This window comes from Colletes latitarsis, chromosome 10 (genome assembly GCF_051014445.1).
Source record: "Colletes latitarsis isolate SP2378_abdomen chromosome 10, iyColLati1, whole genome shotgun sequence".
Taxonomy (NCBI): Eukaryota; Metazoa; Arthropoda; class Insecta; order Hymenoptera; family Colletidae; genus Colletes; species Colletes latitarsis.
Genome location: NC_135143.1, coordinates 15,939,787 through 15,958,309, shown reverse-complemented (window position 1 = coordinate 15,958,309; position 18,523 = coordinate 15,939,787). Strand labels below are relative to the sequence as shown.

The 18,523-nt window shown below is 39.2% G+C and overlaps 1 protein-coding gene across 3 annotated transcripts in view; it reads right to left on the bottom strand.

Moving 5' to 3' along the window:
* Window positions 1-9,742: 9,742 nt before the first annotated feature.
* The window catches only part of Dsd (attractin-like protein dsd), a 28,295-nt gene continuing 19,514 nt past the window's right edge, over window positions 9,743-18,523 (bottom strand). For all 3 annotated transcript variants that reach the window (XM_076775292.1, XM_076775291.1, XM_076775293.1), the window contains exon 12: window positions 9,743-18,458. In XM_076775292.1, the coding sequence (XP_076631407.1) occupies window positions 18,213-18,458 (246 nt within the window). In that variant the 3' untranslated portion in view covers window positions 9,743-18,212. The remainder of the gene's footprint in view (window positions 18,459-18,523) is intronic.

The following is an 18,523-nucleotide window of genomic DNA, read 5'->3' as shown; positions in this document are numbered from 1 at the left end:
TTGCAATCGGCTGAGTATTTTTCTTTTAATGGTCAGCGCCAGTCCGACCTTTCCCGGCTAACGCTTCCAAACGGATGGAAAAAGTTTCACTGATACTGATCTTCTGCTCGATAAAAGACAGACTTTTGCTTTCTTTTTGCGGACAGACGATTTAAAAGTCTGCGTCGATAGGGGGACTTTTATTCCTCATCTTGGGTTCGCAAATTTATCTACGATTTGTTTTATTAAAACAGAGCTACAGGTTGGACCAGATACCAGAAGCATTTCCAAAACACTATTTATTCTTCATCAACATCTTGAGCACGCTAAACCATATCTGGTAAATACATATAAATAAATACTATGGCCATATACAGTAATGATCCTTGAAATGAACACGTTCATCTTTCGTACAACAGTGGCGAAATTCGACACCGTGTTTTAAGGAATAGAAATGTTCAACTTACTGAAAACTAAGAATCGTTACTGTACTGGATGTCTGACAGTCCTAGGAATTTTGTCGAAACTACACTTTAGTATTTTTTCAATGGAAATGGAGCTTGTTCGAGATACCAGAAGCACCCTGTATCCCAGTATAGTCTTGATGAAATTTCGAAAGCCCCATTTGGTGCTCGACAATGTTCCATAGTAATCAGCCGGCGCAACAAGCGTCTGAAGTCGATTTGGAGCGTAAAGAGGTGAATTCCGCGGTTTTCGCGTAAAACGAGCCGGGAGATAACGGTCCACTCTCATCGGGTTAGCAAGACGAACAGCGCGTTGCCTCTTTGGACAAAAATTCCCTAACAGAATTCCCGGGGCAATGTAATCAGAGAGATTCCTCCCGTGGAGCGTTCGCCATAGCCCATAAGCTGGCAGTTTGAAACGGCGAGCGAAACGCGACGGGGAAATTAAGGAAATCTCCGGGTGCCAGTTTCCCTCGTCGGGCAACTTTCTTCGCTCGGACCTCTTCGTTTTTCTCTCGTCGTGGAAATCGCGTGTACGTTTCGTAGCGCGCCGCTTACCAAGTTATAAAAGTTATACTTTTCCGTAACATCTGGAACGATACCCCGGCGTTTGTTCGCCAGAACGGCCAACGGATGTTTCCCGACGAATTCGAAACAGAGACGGAAACTCCCGCGGGATGTTCCACGGGAAAAGTAATTAACGAACGAGGCTATCGAGACAACCAGTATTCGGGAATTAGCGACTCGCCTAACAAGCCAAGAGACGGGGATTTATAATTTGCGAGTTCGAGAAAGTTTCGAGGTGTGTCTCGACGAATTGGTAATATCTCCACGGTGAAACCTGGGAATTGTAAAATCATGCTGATCGGATATTACGGAAATTAATCGGTTCTTTGGTCGATTTTGAGCTACGTTGGAATACAACGCTAGTCACTCTTGAAATTTTCGGGATCGAAAAGCGCCATTTTACACAAATATTTGCTCTGCATTTCTTTGAGACGAAAGGACAAACAGGAGCAAAGACAATTTTAATGCGCACCGAGGCAAAGATGGTATATAAAATAGGGAAATACACGTTTAATGGATTGCTAGAATTAAAAGCTATCCGAACCATTTAAACCGAATTCTGTATTTTATTTAAACTCACGAAGCACTTCCTTTCAACCTGCATAACCGTATCTACAGAACGTGCAGGCCAGCCAATTCATTTAATGTAAATGTTGACTCTCTTTACGTCTGTTTACTATCGCCTGAAAGCACTCTACACAAATTATTGAATACATCCGTTTGCCGTACCAGACGGTTCGAAACATCAAACGAATAAATGAATCGAAACTAGAGATCATCGAGAAAAAATTGAACGGAAAAATTATTTTACATAGACACTGTTGCAATTAGAAAATGAAAAGCATACTCGAGAATAAAGCGCGGAGAACAAAGCAGAAACGAATCCGTGGAAGACGTCGGAAGGTATAACGTAAATTATTAACGAACCTTAAGAGGGCGGATACAGGGTATCCCATTTAACTTGCAGCACCCGAAGAAAAAGAGTCTTGACATCTCGGTAAGAGTTTATACGCTTACGCGACGATTAGAATTTTTTATTCGAAACTTTCTCTATTGAAACCGTTAAAATAGTATTATTATTTTTAAAATATAAATTAACCATCCTTACGTTGATTGAAACGTTTGGTCAGAAGTTTAGACTATGGGCTCCCGGGTATCGCAAATCACGCCAGCGAAAACACGCCGCGACGCGAACGACTATATCCCCGGGTCGTTTCTAAGCATTTTGCGAACCAAATGAGCCATAAATCCACCCCTAAGTGGTGTATTTACGAACAACCGAAATCCCACGGTCATAAATTTAATTGCTCGGTCGGCGAACAAAAAAAGAAGAAAATTTGAAAGAGAAGCGCGAAAATTGCTAATCGCGTCGGACGGTCCCTCGAGATATTGTCGCAACAATTTCACGGGGTTTTCTCACGACGATTCGAAGAAGATATTAGAGGCGGAGAGCGTTCCAGCCCGGTAATTATGCGAATCCGTTTGTCTGATCCTGAGAACGGAACAGCTGCTATCCGTCGGTGATTTAGTATTAAAACAATTCGCTCGCCGACGGAGCTCAGCAGCACCGACTCTCGCGAAACTTCGCGTAACTCGTTTCTCAATATTGTTGCTGCGATATTTCAGCGCGCGTTGCTGCCTCGCTGTGAATCAAAAATATTGTTGGAGAGGAAAAACCTCAGACGATAATAACGCGAATAACAGTAATGACGGCGAAAACGTTTCGGAATAACGAGTGCGGGAAACCCGTGTCCGAACGTACAGAGAATTTCAAGGGAAACACGATCGAACAAAAAAATTCATCGAACGCAGCGGGGGACGGAGACCCTGTGGCCTTTTCAACCATTTTCACGTCCTTTTCGCATATTTTGTTAATTATGGCATCTCCTTGCTTCGGAATTTATACGTTTTCGCCCATATTTTAATCACTTGAAATGCCATTTCTACGGCGACCTTTTAGGCATTTTATAAGAAGAGAAGTATAGAACTTAGGTATTTGGAATTTGGTATATTTATAGGTGGATAGTCGAAGAAAGTATGAATAAATTTTTATGAAATTATCTTGTGTACTTGTAAAGTTATTAATTGTTTTCCATAGTGTCCGTTTTTCTATTTCTATTTCACACAATAGAATAAGTTTGTTCTTTAGTATTCTGAAGATGGTGATAAATTGAGATGTAATAATAATTATTTTGCTCGAGAGGATAATGGGATTTCAATTTGAAGATTAATGGTGAACAGACAACCGATTATTTTAGGTCGTGTCGTTTTTTAAACCAACCTTGAAAAGAAGCCAATACATAGACCAGAAAACACTATTGTTTCGAAGCTTGCGCAAACTAATCTATAAATACAAATTTTCTAACAGCGCTGTAAAATATGTTGTTTAATCTTTACAAAGATAGATTAACTCTCGACCCGGAAGAACATGTTTTCACCGAACCTATGAAATTAATTTTCAATAGACAAATTCAATAAATTTATTATTCCTTTGATTAGTCGTTGATAATGCATTATTAGATGAGTATTTAGTGGACCATATTGGTCAGCTTATTAAGCTTACTAAGCTGCTCTGCATGGTTCAATAAATACACATCTAATGATAATATTTGATTACTAATCGTGGACTTGCACAAAGAATGAAACATAAATTGTGCGTTAATTTTCTGATTAACTATAAATACTAGAAAAAGAACCTATAAGACTTTTCCATTCCATTTATTGAAATCTGCAATTTGGAATAAAAATAAATACTAAATAGCTCAAACGATGCTCTATTTTACAGTTAATCCATAATCAGGGCACGAACAAATTTTACGAGAGTTGCAAATAAATGACAAAAATGACTGGGGAATGCCTGGAACGCTATAGTATTCCACAGTTAAATAGAAATTTTGCCCAACTCTGCCCTGGAGGTACCCAACGAGAAGCAATAACGTCGACGAAAGCACGGAACGTAATTTCGGGTTCGATGAATTAATTAAGGAGCACGTCGATGGACGCTTCTCCCAGGAATCGTGCGACCTATCGACGTTAACGTGAAAACCAATCGATCAATCGCCGTTAATGTGGAAACAATTGGCCCTCGCTCGATTACTGCATCGTCTATCGGCGTGCAACATTGTTCGCCGGAAATACAAGAACAACAAGTGGTTGGATTTTGCGTGGCCAACGAATTGATCGGCTCTCGCGGATAAACGTGTAGCACACTATCATCCTAATTGTTGTTAAAGCATCATCTCCCGCGTCACTCATACGCGAACGACGGGACTTTCGACCGAGAAAATAAAAAAATTCCCAGAATGAAACGTTAAAAAAAAATAAATCGAGTTTCTATAAGTACAAGAGTCAAATTATATCGATTCCAATTGTTGAAAAATAGAAGGATAACGATAGAAATTGATGAATTTTGTTCCTAACAAATTTTCTACGGATAGGAAAGTTAGAAAAAATAAAAGATGGAGCCACTAATCTTATAACTTTTTTAAAAATTTCGAAGCTCCCGTTTCAGCACTGCCAGCGATCGCGGCATCGAAACGATACGTTTAAATATTGCATTTCGGGGTGCATAGAATTTTTATTTAGATTGAAAACCTCTACTTCGTCCGGCGACCAGCGGTGAAAAAATTGCATCGCCAATAAAGCATTTAAAAGGAGGACAAATATTGAAAAAGAAAGGAAAGCAATTATCAACATTCCGGCCAGTTTATTCGATTCCTTTTCAATCTATTTCGTTATTCGGGAGTCGAAATTCTCATTATTGATATTGTGCCTGAGAGAAAATATTTGCTCGCCTTTCGTCCATTTTCGTAGCGTGTTCCGTGGTGGTGGAGAGAAGAGGGGGGACGCGATCAAAGAGCAAAGAGCTTTATTACAAGTTCCAGGGTCCAATTAATGCTAATTAATTAAGCATTGATGTTCAATCAGTGTCGAACCGTGAAACGAGAGATTCTAAATTCAACTTTGTTCCAACTAAACCCCCTCCCCCCTTAACGATATTTACGTTCGCTACCGCCATTGGGAAAAACAAATTATCTCCATGGACCATTTATAGTAAACTTATTCCATCCAGCGAACGTTTTCAATTATTTAATTGGCCAACCAAATATTTTAAATATACTAAATATTTCTATCGTTAATTTTATTTGTTTAAATTCTTTTGTCTGTTCAAATTTACAAATTCGAGCTACGTTATAATGAATGTCCATTTGTTTCGAATCTTCGAAAGTCATCCGCCAAACGGCGCTGGACAAACGTCTGCCCTGTACTCTTTGCCCTCGGTGCCACAGAACGCGGGGCTCGTTTCGCTCGCCGATTAATTCATCCCCGATAACTCGGGCGCAGCCACTGAGCAAATTGTTTGCAAAAACAGACGAACATAGCCGAACGAGACGCGTGGTTGGCTTCCAACAGGGATAGCTTTAAACCTTCTGGAACAGAAGGATGTTTGAAGACTTCTCGTTGCGTCACCTAAGGTGCATCCGACACATTCAGCGAACACGTAACGGTGGATTGTTGGAAAATATAATGGCGTCCTAGTCAATAGACCATCTCCCTCTCGTCCACGTACACGTACACACGCACGTGCTTGTATATTATACCCATTGAACGAACCCGTCTCTCGTTAACGTACGTACAATGGCCATCGGAAAATAGCATCGTGGCCGAGTTCAGGATTACCGAATTAATCGAATGGTTCTCACAAAGAAAGTCTATTTATAGCGCGAAACGAGTTCCATGGATAAATCCCACGTATTGTGGCTGCGATATCGCGTTATCATAATCCAGCTCTTCCGCCGTTGTTATCGATATTATCATTATCGAGAAGGAAGGAGGGGGAGTATAGTACACAATCTATAATACGGAATCGATGATCTACGGTGGTAAGCTTGCAATCTACGGGACAGAATGTGGATCTCGAATCTTGTTAAATCCGGTTGCTCGACCCGGATCACGAGATAATGTAAAATCTGTAATCTCGACTCGCTCGGTATCTACTCAATTTTCTCGATCTTTTTAAGTCTCCGGACGAAATAACCTGACCATCTCGAAACATCTTTTGCGACATTTTATAATGAAAAAGACAAGGGTCCATTTCATCCGAATGCCAAGATTCAGGTGTATCATAATAAACGAAATACTGAAGGTGGTCTCCGAATTACTTCGAAATCGACTTAAGACTAAAATGGACGAAGTTGTGGAGAGTCCCGAATGTTTTGGTTTATTAAAATTCATTTTGAATTTATATCCCGCACAGTGGTGCAACAGTTTCAAGACATTCGAGACTCTCGAACTTCAGAGAATCGTTTTGCAAAATATTTTGAGACTCACCGAGTTTCGCTCCTCGATGTCCTCGGGAGATTCGAATCCCACCATCGCTGTTAGAGTCTCGATAACTCTCGAAGTTTGGGTTGTATCGGCATCGCAAGAAACGTCGCCAAGCACATCCTGCTGATTCAAACGATAATTTATTTTAACAGCTGTTAGACACAATATTCGGTATGTGAATCGGTCCGATCGTTAACGAATGTTTAACGCAAATATTTACGACGGCTGTAAAGTAATTAAAACAAATCGCGACGGTTCTTGGGCGGCGTCGTTTTGCCGTAACAAAAAGCCTCTCTCCAAATATTCCTACCGGAGCAAACACCAATCGCTCCTGCGCGGTAAAGACTTCGATACTCGCTTATTTACTCCAATTACGTAGGCTAGGAATTCGGAAATTCTAATTACGAGAATTCCGTGACAGACGCACGGCTAGCTGTCGTCGTCAGAAATCTGGGCTGTTTACGAGACGTTCGATAACTAGAAACTGTGGTTGCCTGTTTACCTGGCAAACGACCGTGTCTGGATACCTTGCACGCAGTTTAGTTTACCGAGGAATCTTCGGTTGGGATCTTCGTGTTTCCATATTATAGTGTGTGTACGTGTATCAGGTGCAACGAGACAAACCTAGGCGTCGTTCCTTGCCCTAACAACCCCTGATTCGGTCCCATCAATTGTCGACGCGACACTGATTCTCCGCTTCTAACTCCGATTCGGGGAATAGAATTTGCACCACCTTACAGGTACTTTCTTTTGAACGTTCGATCGTACGACAAACAAATATCATTACTACCACTACCGTCCATATTCTGGCGATAATGTATGGAAAAACCAAACTTATGAGGGATGGTTGCCTCTATTGCGACTATAATTGTAACACGAGTTATTTGTGCCCGCTTTCAAGTGACAAGAAGTAGAACTAACTGTATTTATGACGAAAACGCTTTCATTATGCGAAATAATGCATACACAATTTGGGCACTTTGTATTCTCTCGTGAAAACCTCTATTCTTCGAAAGAATACCACATTCTGTGGTCTTTGTAGCTTCGTTTCCGTGTGTTTTTCCGACAAAGGAACTCAATAACGTCTACCGGGACGTCGCAGAGACAGAAATAGGCAAACCTGCGGACTCTGTGTCGCAAGCAGGGGCGTACTTAAATACGAGAATAGTAATACACCAGTTGGCGAAACAGAATGGCCGTGAGTATCGTAAATACGTCGTACGTGCTAAACTGTAAAATGATCAAGGAACCGCCTACGAAATCCGCTCTCCGTTAGCAATTTCCACGACTAAAAAACCTGCGGATGCGATACACGACTGGTTGTAATCGCGTTACCAGCCGAGAAAATAACTTCGCGTCTATGTACTCGACGAGTCAGTTTACGTAGCGGGGACTTGACCCGTGACATTTGCCAAACGAGATCCAGGATCCTTTTCCAGCGTCTTCCTGCGCGCGTGCTACTCTTTCCGGGCTCGCGTGCTGCGAAAATATTTGAGCACCGAGAGATTTCTGTTCGTCAAACTCGGCTCCCGACTCGCGATGTAATTTTTTCTATAAGCCTTACGTCAACAACCTGCGCCTCGATATTTAACGGACCCGAGAAGAAGTCTGTTTGCAGAATGGAACGAACCCATGTAGCAAGATAGTGATTTTTCTCTAACTATAGTCGCTGCTAGTCGACTAGACGATCGTTCCAATATTTATCCACCGACACGTTTAAATCACCGATTGCAACGTCAAATAAAATAGTTGAAAAATACAGTACAATTCCGATTATCGAGCATACTCGGGACTAGGGCAATACCGGAAAATCAAATATGTCCGATAATTGGACTATATACCTACGTATGAAGTGATCAAAACGAAGAATATAATCGCAGACGAGGTATACGAGTAGACCTTACATCCAATGTATTTTTTCGATCCATTACTAACAGATTACAGAAACGAAAAGAAGAGGAAGCGAGACAGAACTTGAAGTTAGAGAAACATTTCTAGACACACATTATATTTTCAGTAAAGAAAATATATTTTTTTCTCGAAAGTGCGTAGCAATTTGGGGGCATGTGTGTTCGCCAAAAATGATAGTAATTGACCCCTGCGACTGAAAATAATTTTTTTAGAACGATTTGAAATTTTTTAATTTCGTCAAAATTCTTCCCTAAAATACGCGTTGTTTGCATTTTGAAACGACGAAAACGGTGCTTTTTTATCTAGACTTTTATCTGGAAAGAAAACTAGTAAGGATAACTGACGTTCGATATACCCGAACAGTGATGAGAATACTACCGTTACTTGAATCCGGGGTAAGTTTCGTTAATCAAAACCGGGAATTGAGACGAAAAATCGAAGGGTTGATTTCCAACAACGAAAAATCAGATCCAACTGAATTTAACCATAGGTACACAAACCCCACGGACTCAGAATTCTATCCATTTCACGGTACGTACCGCCGAGCCTCTGTAAAGCGATCGTTCGCGGAGGAATTCGGAATTCTCTCTGCGATCGATTCGTCGCCGTCGGAAATATCGCGTTACATTGTTTGTTATTCACATCCCGCGTTTTGTGTAACGAGGAACAAAATCGATTTCTCGCGCGGTATCGCGTCCCCGGGGCCGCGGTTTCGATGCATCGGCGATATACGTTTTCGTCCGAATCCTATTTTCGTCAACCGACGTGCTCATCAATATTCATTTTATAAAGCTCGGCACTTCGCATCCTCTCCCTCCCCCCTTCATTTCCACCCCGCTGAAAGCTCCGCGCGGCTTGATTTCTTTTAATTCGATTCCACGGTTAATTCGAACGCACGCCGTCAGATTAAGGCTTTTATTTCGAGAGCCACGGGGTAATCTGATTTCCTGATTTCGTCCGTCCGTTTCTTTCCCGGCGTTGCACGCGTGCTGTGGTCCATTTGCCAAATGAAAACTGTCACAGGACCGTTGGATGAAAGGGAGATATGCATTCAGAGACCCGGAAAGATAAGCTATCTCGGGTCGGGATCCGGCACCCTTTCTCCGTTTTCTACTTTTCTCTTTCCCTTTCACGGGCTGAAATCTGCCTCGGATGGGCTTAATATCCTGTTTGCTGAACGACTGACGCGCATTCGAGTAGTACTCCCCGCCGCGTTTCAGACGGATGGTTTATTAAAACCTCCGTGGCTTTTATTTTCTACTCGGCGATACTGTGGCTCGCAGACGAAGAATGAGGTATGGATTGGGACGACTAAGGGCGAGCAACAAGTGAGAGAATGCAGGGCAAATTGAGCGACTGCGAGGGCGGACCAAAGGTCTACCGGGTGTCCCACGCGTTTACGTTTATTTTAACTTAGTAACCAATTTTTGGCTACTTATAAACGAGGCGATTCCGTGATATTATCCTGGAAAAATGATGAATCGATGTAAAACTTTATGTATATCAATTTTATTTAAACAATATCTGTTTCATTTAATATAATACAATACATTTTGTTCCACTCTGCTATTCACGCACGCGTCTCTCATGCTAACAATCTACACCTCCTCTTCGTCTTTTTTTTCTTGTTTCCGTTTTTTGTTTTTGTTTTTCGTTAAACTTCTAGCACAAAAATACGAGCATCATTTGAAACTTCTCGCCCTCTTTCACACACGTAAACACGCACGCACTCTTTTTCTCTCTTGTTTTGTTCACCCTCACCTCTCTTCCACTCGTCTCGTTTAAGTTTCCACGGAAAAATGCCATTTGCCAGTCTTTGAAAAGTATACATTAACATATATGTATCCCTGGGAAAAATTTTAATGGGGAATTCAAGAGGCCAAAATAAGACGAAAATCAAGAATACCAATTTGTTGATGAAGGCTTCGTTAAACAGTTATTAACGTTTAAAGTTCCGACCGTACTGAATTTTTTTCTCAAAAATGCGCAAGATTTCGGGGGTATGTCTATTCACCAAAAATGATTGTAATTGATCCCCGTAACCGAAAATAATTTTTCCAAAACGATTTGAAATTTTTTTTCCCGTTGAAAAATTTCACACATTCTCGAATTTTTTTCTAGAAAGTGGGTAGGATTTCGGGGGAATGTCTATTCACCAAAAATGATTGTAATTGACCCCCGCGGCCAAAAATAATTTTTTCAAAATTAATTAAAAATTTTTTTTTCGTCGAAAAATTTAGGCACCTACCCCCCGTCAATTTTACTTAAAAATTACTTTTTCGTTTTTAGTAATTTTGTTTGACGCCCTACAGAAAAGTTGTCTGATACTTTTTTGTAGGTACCCATGAGCTCCACTTCAGAAAAAAGTTTCATTGAAATATATTCACAATTGTAGGAGTTATGGCTGTTTGAAAATTGGACCATTTTTATGGGGGTTTTCTCATTTTGCGGGGTCAAGGACCAACTTTTCGAATATTTTTGCGATTTGTACATATTCTCCATCAAAATACGCATAGTTTGCTTTTTTAAACATTAAAATTGTCCAATCCGTTCAGAAGTTATGACGTTTTAAAGATTTGCATGAAAATTCAGGCAGACATTTCTGGCCAGAAATTATATTTTCGGTAAGGAATTTTTTTCTCGAAACTGAGTAGGATTTCGGGAGTATGTCTGTTGACCAAAAATGCTTGCAATTGACCCCTGCAACTAAAAATAATTTTTCCAGGACGATTCGAAAGTCTTTTTTTTACCCAAAACTTTCAGCACTTACTCGAATTTTTTTCTCGAAAGTGGGTAGGATTTCGGAAGTATGTGTATTCACCAAAAATGATTGTAATTGACCCCCGCACCCGAAAATAATTGTTTCAGAACGATTTCAAATTTTTTAATTTGATTGTTAATAACTTTTTAACGAAGCCTCCATCAACAAACTGGTATTCTTGATTTTCGTCTTATTTTGGCCTCTAGAATCCTCTAGTAAAATTTTTCCCAGGGGTGGCCGAACACCCTGTATATACGTTTGTTTTCAGGGCGAACCGATTAAACGTATCCTTTAAATTGTCATATTCGATCTCTTACTCTTCTTTTTGTTTCCCGTGCAAAGCAAGATAAATATCGACGAATACATTTTTGATTTGCGATCACGGTAATTTGGTAAATTAACAGTCATTAGCACGGACGAAGGAATGAAAACACGGAAAGGAAATGGTTTATCGAACACTTCGGAAATACAAAAATGCTGAAACTGAACCTGAGGAAATAAAGGGTCCTCTTTGTTACAAAACAACTTTAAAATCGTAAGAGATATAATAAAGAAGTTGAAACAAAGAATAAAAATTACTCATTTACTTAAAAATATGAAATAGCATTCCATTCTATGGAATAGACTAACTTAAAAAGGTTTCTAGAGAAAAAGACACTACTGCTTGCCAAGATTAAGGTGTGAAATAATACAACCATGATTTATCTGTAATAGATAAGATCTATTTATATTCTGTTATTTACAAGTAAAAATAAAATTTATCGTCATAAGTTTGTAGACTTAAAATACTATGCTACTTCTGTCGTAACTTTTTTAAATATCTCTTACTATTTTAAAGTTATCTCATAAAAACGAGCAACCATAAATGTTTTAAGGCGTAGTTTCGCCCCTTTAAAATATCTCCCATCGCCACAACAACAGTGGTTTTATATTAATATCGAATAGTTTTAACTCCGGCCCATGTTTTAAAAATATTTACAATTTCCAGATTCGTCTGCCTTGTGAATGTGAAATAAATTAAATTTGTTCGATATCTCTCTCTGAACGTATTCATACAAAACGAATGTAAATAAACGGGATATCAAATTTAAATAAACGAGACCATATGGAGTAAAATTCTGTTCGCACGGGGTTTCGTTCGCACGCGAATTAATCTGAAAAATTTGTCTGGTTCGCATGCGATTGGCGTAACGTTGTGTCTGCCCATTACTCGTTATTTCTACTTGCGTTAGCATTTGGAAACTTTGAGCGTATGGTACTATCTGTCCTCCTGTGTAATTCTTGGCTGGATAAAAGTTTCTAACTAAATAACTAAAAAATAAACGTTCATCAATCGACAAATAGAAATGTAACTGAGGTTCTCTATTATTCAAATTACATTCCTCCCATCTTCGCTTCCAACCGGTTGAAACCAATTACAATAATATCGTCGCACCCTGTATATAATATGTACACACAGTTCTGATGGGTAAGGAAAATGAAATCAAGTTTCGATTATAAAATACAGTTGTACGGAAGCCATTCAAACTGGCCCACCACACCGTCACGAATAAGTTTCAATTGCGTGTTTACATACAAATGACAAGTTACATGTAAGTTAAGAACGATCGTTACCAAGCTCGGACGAATTTTACGGACAGTCCTCGAAAGACGCCAAACGTCAACATAAGTACTTTTCTATTTCGGTCGAACTAGAAAACAGATGCACGATCAAGAAGAATAAACATCCGAGCCCGCGTAAAATAGACAAAATGTCTTTCAACGACCTGGTTCTCCAATCCCTATTTGGACTTCCAATTTAACTTATTAATTTCACACTTTTAGTTTCGAAACCCTGGCATTTGGGATCCTTCTTGTTCTCTTAACCGACGACGTCAAAGAGAACAACGACAACAATGCAATAGTAACGTGTTGTGCATATCTGTATCGCCATTCGATTTATCATGATACATACAATACATATACATATGCACAATACATACATGTATACGTCCGTGCAGTTATGATTACTTTTGTCCTTTCTCTCGCATAGAGTGTCAAAGGAGCTATACATACAAGATTCAAGAGGTTTTCTCATTCCATCACATACTCTCCTTTCTCTCCCTATAGCTTCATAATGTTTCATTAATTTTCATTTGTTTGTTTTTTTCTTTTTTTTTTGTTGAACGTGTTTTATCAAAGAGTTACCTTACGCTTACGCTTGAATAAAAATAAATATTTTCGATTGTGTCCTAGAAAAATTGTTGCAAGCTATATCGTATAATATACCTACCTACTTACAGATTACGTTAAGTATTCTCGAACGTGTGGCTGGCCTATGGTCGGCTGGCCCGCGAGCACGAATAAAAATCTGTATCCTCTTTTAATGCTAGCCACCGAAAAAGAAAGACGAAAAGGAAACAACGCAAAACTGACTTCTTTTATTCGACGACGGGCATCGACTCGGAGATTTCTTAAATTTTTTCCTCTCGACACCTGAGTGTGAACAGAGTTGGGCTTTATGGAACAATTTGAATAAATCTTTACCCGAATTGAACGTCTGGATAAAGCATTTACTCGAATAACAAGCTCCCGAATGAAACCGTTATTCGTTATTCGAACGGAGAATCAAATTTTATTCACGAGTCGCAAATAAACTTTATTCGCGACTTACGGAACGAAAGTTTATCCGGATGAAACGTTGTTCGTTAATCTTATTCGTTATCTAGATAAAAATGTGCCCAACTCTGAGTGTAAGACTGCTTTGGCTGTAATTACACACGATTCGGTCGAATCGTGTCTCGATTTTAATGGATATGACATTCTGTTCATTATTTTCGAATCAAAAGAACTCGAAAACGTTTTGGAAACACCGTATTACGTTATAGGTCCAATGCTAATCGCCTACCGTTACCACTAACGATCTAAAAACCTGGTCTATTATGTAGATTATGACTGAATGTCGTTTTATTTTTTGGGCCGAGGACGCTCTCCTCCGTTACATGACTCTCCTGAATGTCTCTCGTTCGCTAATTAATTCACTGGACGAATTGAAGGAGCATGGTTAATCGCGGTAGGATCTCTGTCTCAGTGACCTCCTAGCGTAAGGAAGTTGAAAGCTTTTCAAAAGCTCGTGTATATCTTGGAAATTCAAAAGCTGCTACCACTAATTATCCTGACACGAATGGTGTATGAACAACGATGTGCGACTCTGTTTCATAGGTTATGATTAACCCCTTGCTGCCTGGCACAGTACTAATTAAATGTAAGAGAACGCCATCTATCAAATTCAACTAACAAACCTGTAAGATATCAGACAGAGAAAATATACCTAATCTTATGAAGAGTAATTCAAAGTCTACTTTGGCAAAGTCTCCTGAAAATGCAAAGTAAAATTATACGAAACTAGTACAAAGAAGCATGATGAAATAAAATTCAAGAGCCTTAAAAGATGTTACTAATTGGCACCGAGTTCTGATAAAACTTTGTAAGCTTCCTGGCCTGACCTAGCAGAAATCTTTCTTATGAAATATTCTTGGGAAAGTTTAATACATGCTCGTGTGTATGAAATATACTTGACCTAATTGGCTTATGTATTTCATGATTTGTGTATCGATAACTGAACTCAGGCACAAAGGGCTTAAATGATCATTTGAATTGTTTGGATACGAAGACAAGATAGATCATAAAAATTAGGTGGCAGTCGATGAATATTGGCAGTATCAAAATGCTAGACCAGTGTCTCCCAAGATGGGGTGTACACTCTAGAGACAATTTTGAATTTTTTTTGGGTATAGTCAAAAATTCACCAAAATGGGGGGCACAAAGGTTGGGAAACACTATGCCAGACAAATGCAACGGATGAAAAGAAGAGAACAGGGACAAAGAACGGCGGCAAATAATTAAGGATCGTTCTGATTATGTAAAACCTACTGTTTCCCTGTTAAATACTTTCTTCTTTACTAAACACGTCCAAGCGACACGATTTTAAATATAGAAATTTATTAAAAAAGCTATTCTTGAAAGCAATGAAAAGTCTACTCAAAGTTGAGCAATATTCAATACTCCTATTTTTAAATAACATAACATTTACTCGTATATACAACTATATTCTCGCACGAAGAACAAAATCGCATTGCTCGAATAAAACAGAAAGAAAAAAAAATAGTTGTATAAAAAATTAAATTATCTTCCTGGTAATAAAATGTACACCGCGCTCTTAACACGGACGCAACCAGAGTAAAGCGAGAAAACAATAAGAATAAATAACAACTCTCCTTTCTCGAAACTCAGAATAGAAGGTAACTTTGTCATATTTAAATTCTATGCTGTCTGGTTGCACCCTCACAAAAAATACTCTGGATATAGTAGAGAGAATAAAAGAAACTCAATGAGTATTACATGGTAAAATAAAATGCATTGCACTCGATCCGTGCTGTACAATAATTAAAAACACTTATACAGTTTTGCATTGCTCACATTCAGCGAACAAAAAAGCTTAACAAGCTAGAGTAATACACGTGACATACGCAAGTCTTATGCACTGCTCAAAATAATTAGATTGCCAAATATTGAAATACTCGATACTTTAAAAGTTATTCGTACAGTACAAACAAAATGTTCCATAAAAATCTTATGTTTACATAATAAATACAGTACTTACTTCACTTGTTCCTCACATTTGGACACAATCTAATTACATTGAATAGCGTGGGTAAATGGATCCTGGCGCCAAATAATCGGTTATCGTGTCAAACACAAAATGGATAACGCTATTACCGCAATTCTGTATTTTCTGCAAGTGCTGGAGGTTCATCTTAAAATTCTTTCTGGTAACAAAAAAAATAGATAACACGTTTTTTGTTTCCTTTTCACATACAATCGTAAGAGCTGCCTCCAAATTCAAAAGAGGAAGTAAAACATGAGATCATCTTGAATTTCACAACGGAAGCAGCTGATATTTATTTGCGCACCGCGAATACAAATTCGTATACCAAAAAACAAATCCGAAACAACATATCCACAGCCATATACTAATAACATACAATCGTCTTTTTTCAATCAATCAAATATTGTAACTTCATAATTAAACTTGGTACGCGAAACAACCAGCACCGCCATCTTGTAGCGAAACGAAAAATGTTATATCGTCGACTGTAGAAGTACCGCGATTATTACATCTTATTGCAACGTCCACATCCTTCTTGTTTTTTTTTTTATGCTCGTTATATATTAAAATTACGCAGAGTCCTGCACGATCGAAAGCGTAGGAACGTTTTCACAAAACGACAAATTTATGCTACAAAAATTTACTTCTGTTCCTAAATCGATTTTTCGATCGTGCGATGAACTCTATTTTTTCCGTGCAGATGAACAGAGACAAGAAGACAGCGAAAACAACATATATCCCTAATTCATAATTTTTCTCAACTGTATCCTTCCATTGATAGAATTCCAATATTTTTCTCCCACTTTTCAACATCACCAATATGAAAAATGATTTGGCACAATATATTCTAATATGAAGATCGTCTCTTAAAAATCAACGTTTTCGCTAAAATAAACGTCGCCTCTGTTCATCTCCATTTAATTTAGAATTTAATCTTTACACCTTACTAGAAGACGAATACACGAACGATATATTCCTTGTCACTCGCTTCTTCTCTTTCCATCTTTCGTACCAATTTATCTGTACAGTTCACTTTCGGCCGCGCCATTTTTTTGATTCCCGCGCGAATCGTCGCTCTCGCTCCGAAGACACACAACACAAGTATTTACAGCTTTACAAAATGAAACACTGAAAAGTATTATCCTCGAACTGCAACTGGCAAATCGAATTTTCCAACTTTTCGTTCGTAGACCAATCCCCAAACCCTTTAAAGCTTTACTTGGCGACCTCTCGTGCAAATTTGTCGGAAGCTTCGCGACACCACAATGGATAACCGAAAAACGCGGGAACGGTTACATATCCACGGCGGATACCACATACTCATAAAAAACGTCCATTTGTACCAAGGTGACGAAGAGTAGACGGACGAGCCGAGATGAGCAACTACTGTCGAGGTATGTATTGATAATGTTTGATCATTATTTCTGATTATTCATTAATATGTATGTGCAATGTCCAATGACTGAATGCTGAATCACTCTGTTCGACCGTATAATCGTTAGAAAATACTAACTTCGCTGTTGTATCAACAAACCTTGTACGAGCAAGTTTGGTTAAGTTGCTAACGAATTTTCAATGAGCTCCGTTAACCCTTGTTCAACGTTTATAGTATTGGAAAGTAAAAAATTGCAGGTGTTTCGAATAACCGAAAAATAATATTTTGTCATTCTAAAATACTTAACAAATTTTGCATCCAGTAATTGCTTGTATAGAAGAAGCTCTTCTTCCATTTTACGATTGTTCGAAATTGGATGGATGCTCCATTATTCTGTTCTAATGCAATTCGGTATAGATTTCACACTGTAAATTAACTCTTTTGCAATGATCTGCAAAAGGGTTAATTTGGAGAGAGAAAAATCTAAATTGCAGCTAGGTCTTCGATCAAAAATGAAAAAAATGTAAAATAGTATTTCGGCTCGTCGCGTGGTTATAAATGGACTCCTTAACGGTGTAACGAAAAGAAAAGGAAAAGAAAACATTCACTTTTTTGCCGTCTTTTCGAAGACAGTTCGATCGCGGAATGAACTCTCTCGCAATGGAAACGAAAAGAGGACCGTCTGAACAGACCTATATACAAACATATACATCGTCGCATAGAAACAAAAGAAATTCAAATAGGGTAAAGCTTCAAAGTCAGCCAAGTGAACGTCGTACACGGACAGCTCAAAAAGTCGTTACTTACCACCATCGATGAATCGATGCATAACGAAAATGATTCCTGTTTCTCCCATGCGGCTAATCAACGAGCAAATCAAACGCTCGACTGATCCACGAACATGATGCATGAGTATTAAATTCTTCTTGGAAAACACGGAAATATTTCACGGACTGATCGCGCTGCGATGGAAACGAAACGAAGATTCGTCGCGGAAAAGAAAATCACACTTCACTCGATCAGAGTTCGAAGGGTTCAACCTCTCTCGTCAGTCCTGCTAATTCGCGTAGGAGGCAAGATCACAGAAACATGTTCTAAGGCTCATAGTCACCCACAACGAAATGATATATTACGTGTCTCTCTATGTTCACGTATTCCTTTCTCTTATCCTTCTTATCGCTAAATGCAAGTGGAATCTGGATGCTGACTGGCAGATTTTCGACTTTTCTTCGGCTCCTTCGTCGTCAATTCCTGAGAAGACCTTCGCGGACTGCCCAATGTAACTAACGCAGACGCTACTGCTAAGCCAGCACTCTGGCCGGCCGGCGTGTACGGTTCACCACCAGTAGGCAGTCTGACTAGCAACGACAGGACCGCGGCTCTGTTACCGCAACAGGGCTCCAGTGCGATCGGACTGGGAGCATCCTGGAATTATTAAGGCAATTATAGCATCAATTGCCAATCCCGAAACCAGACGCAACCACGACCGT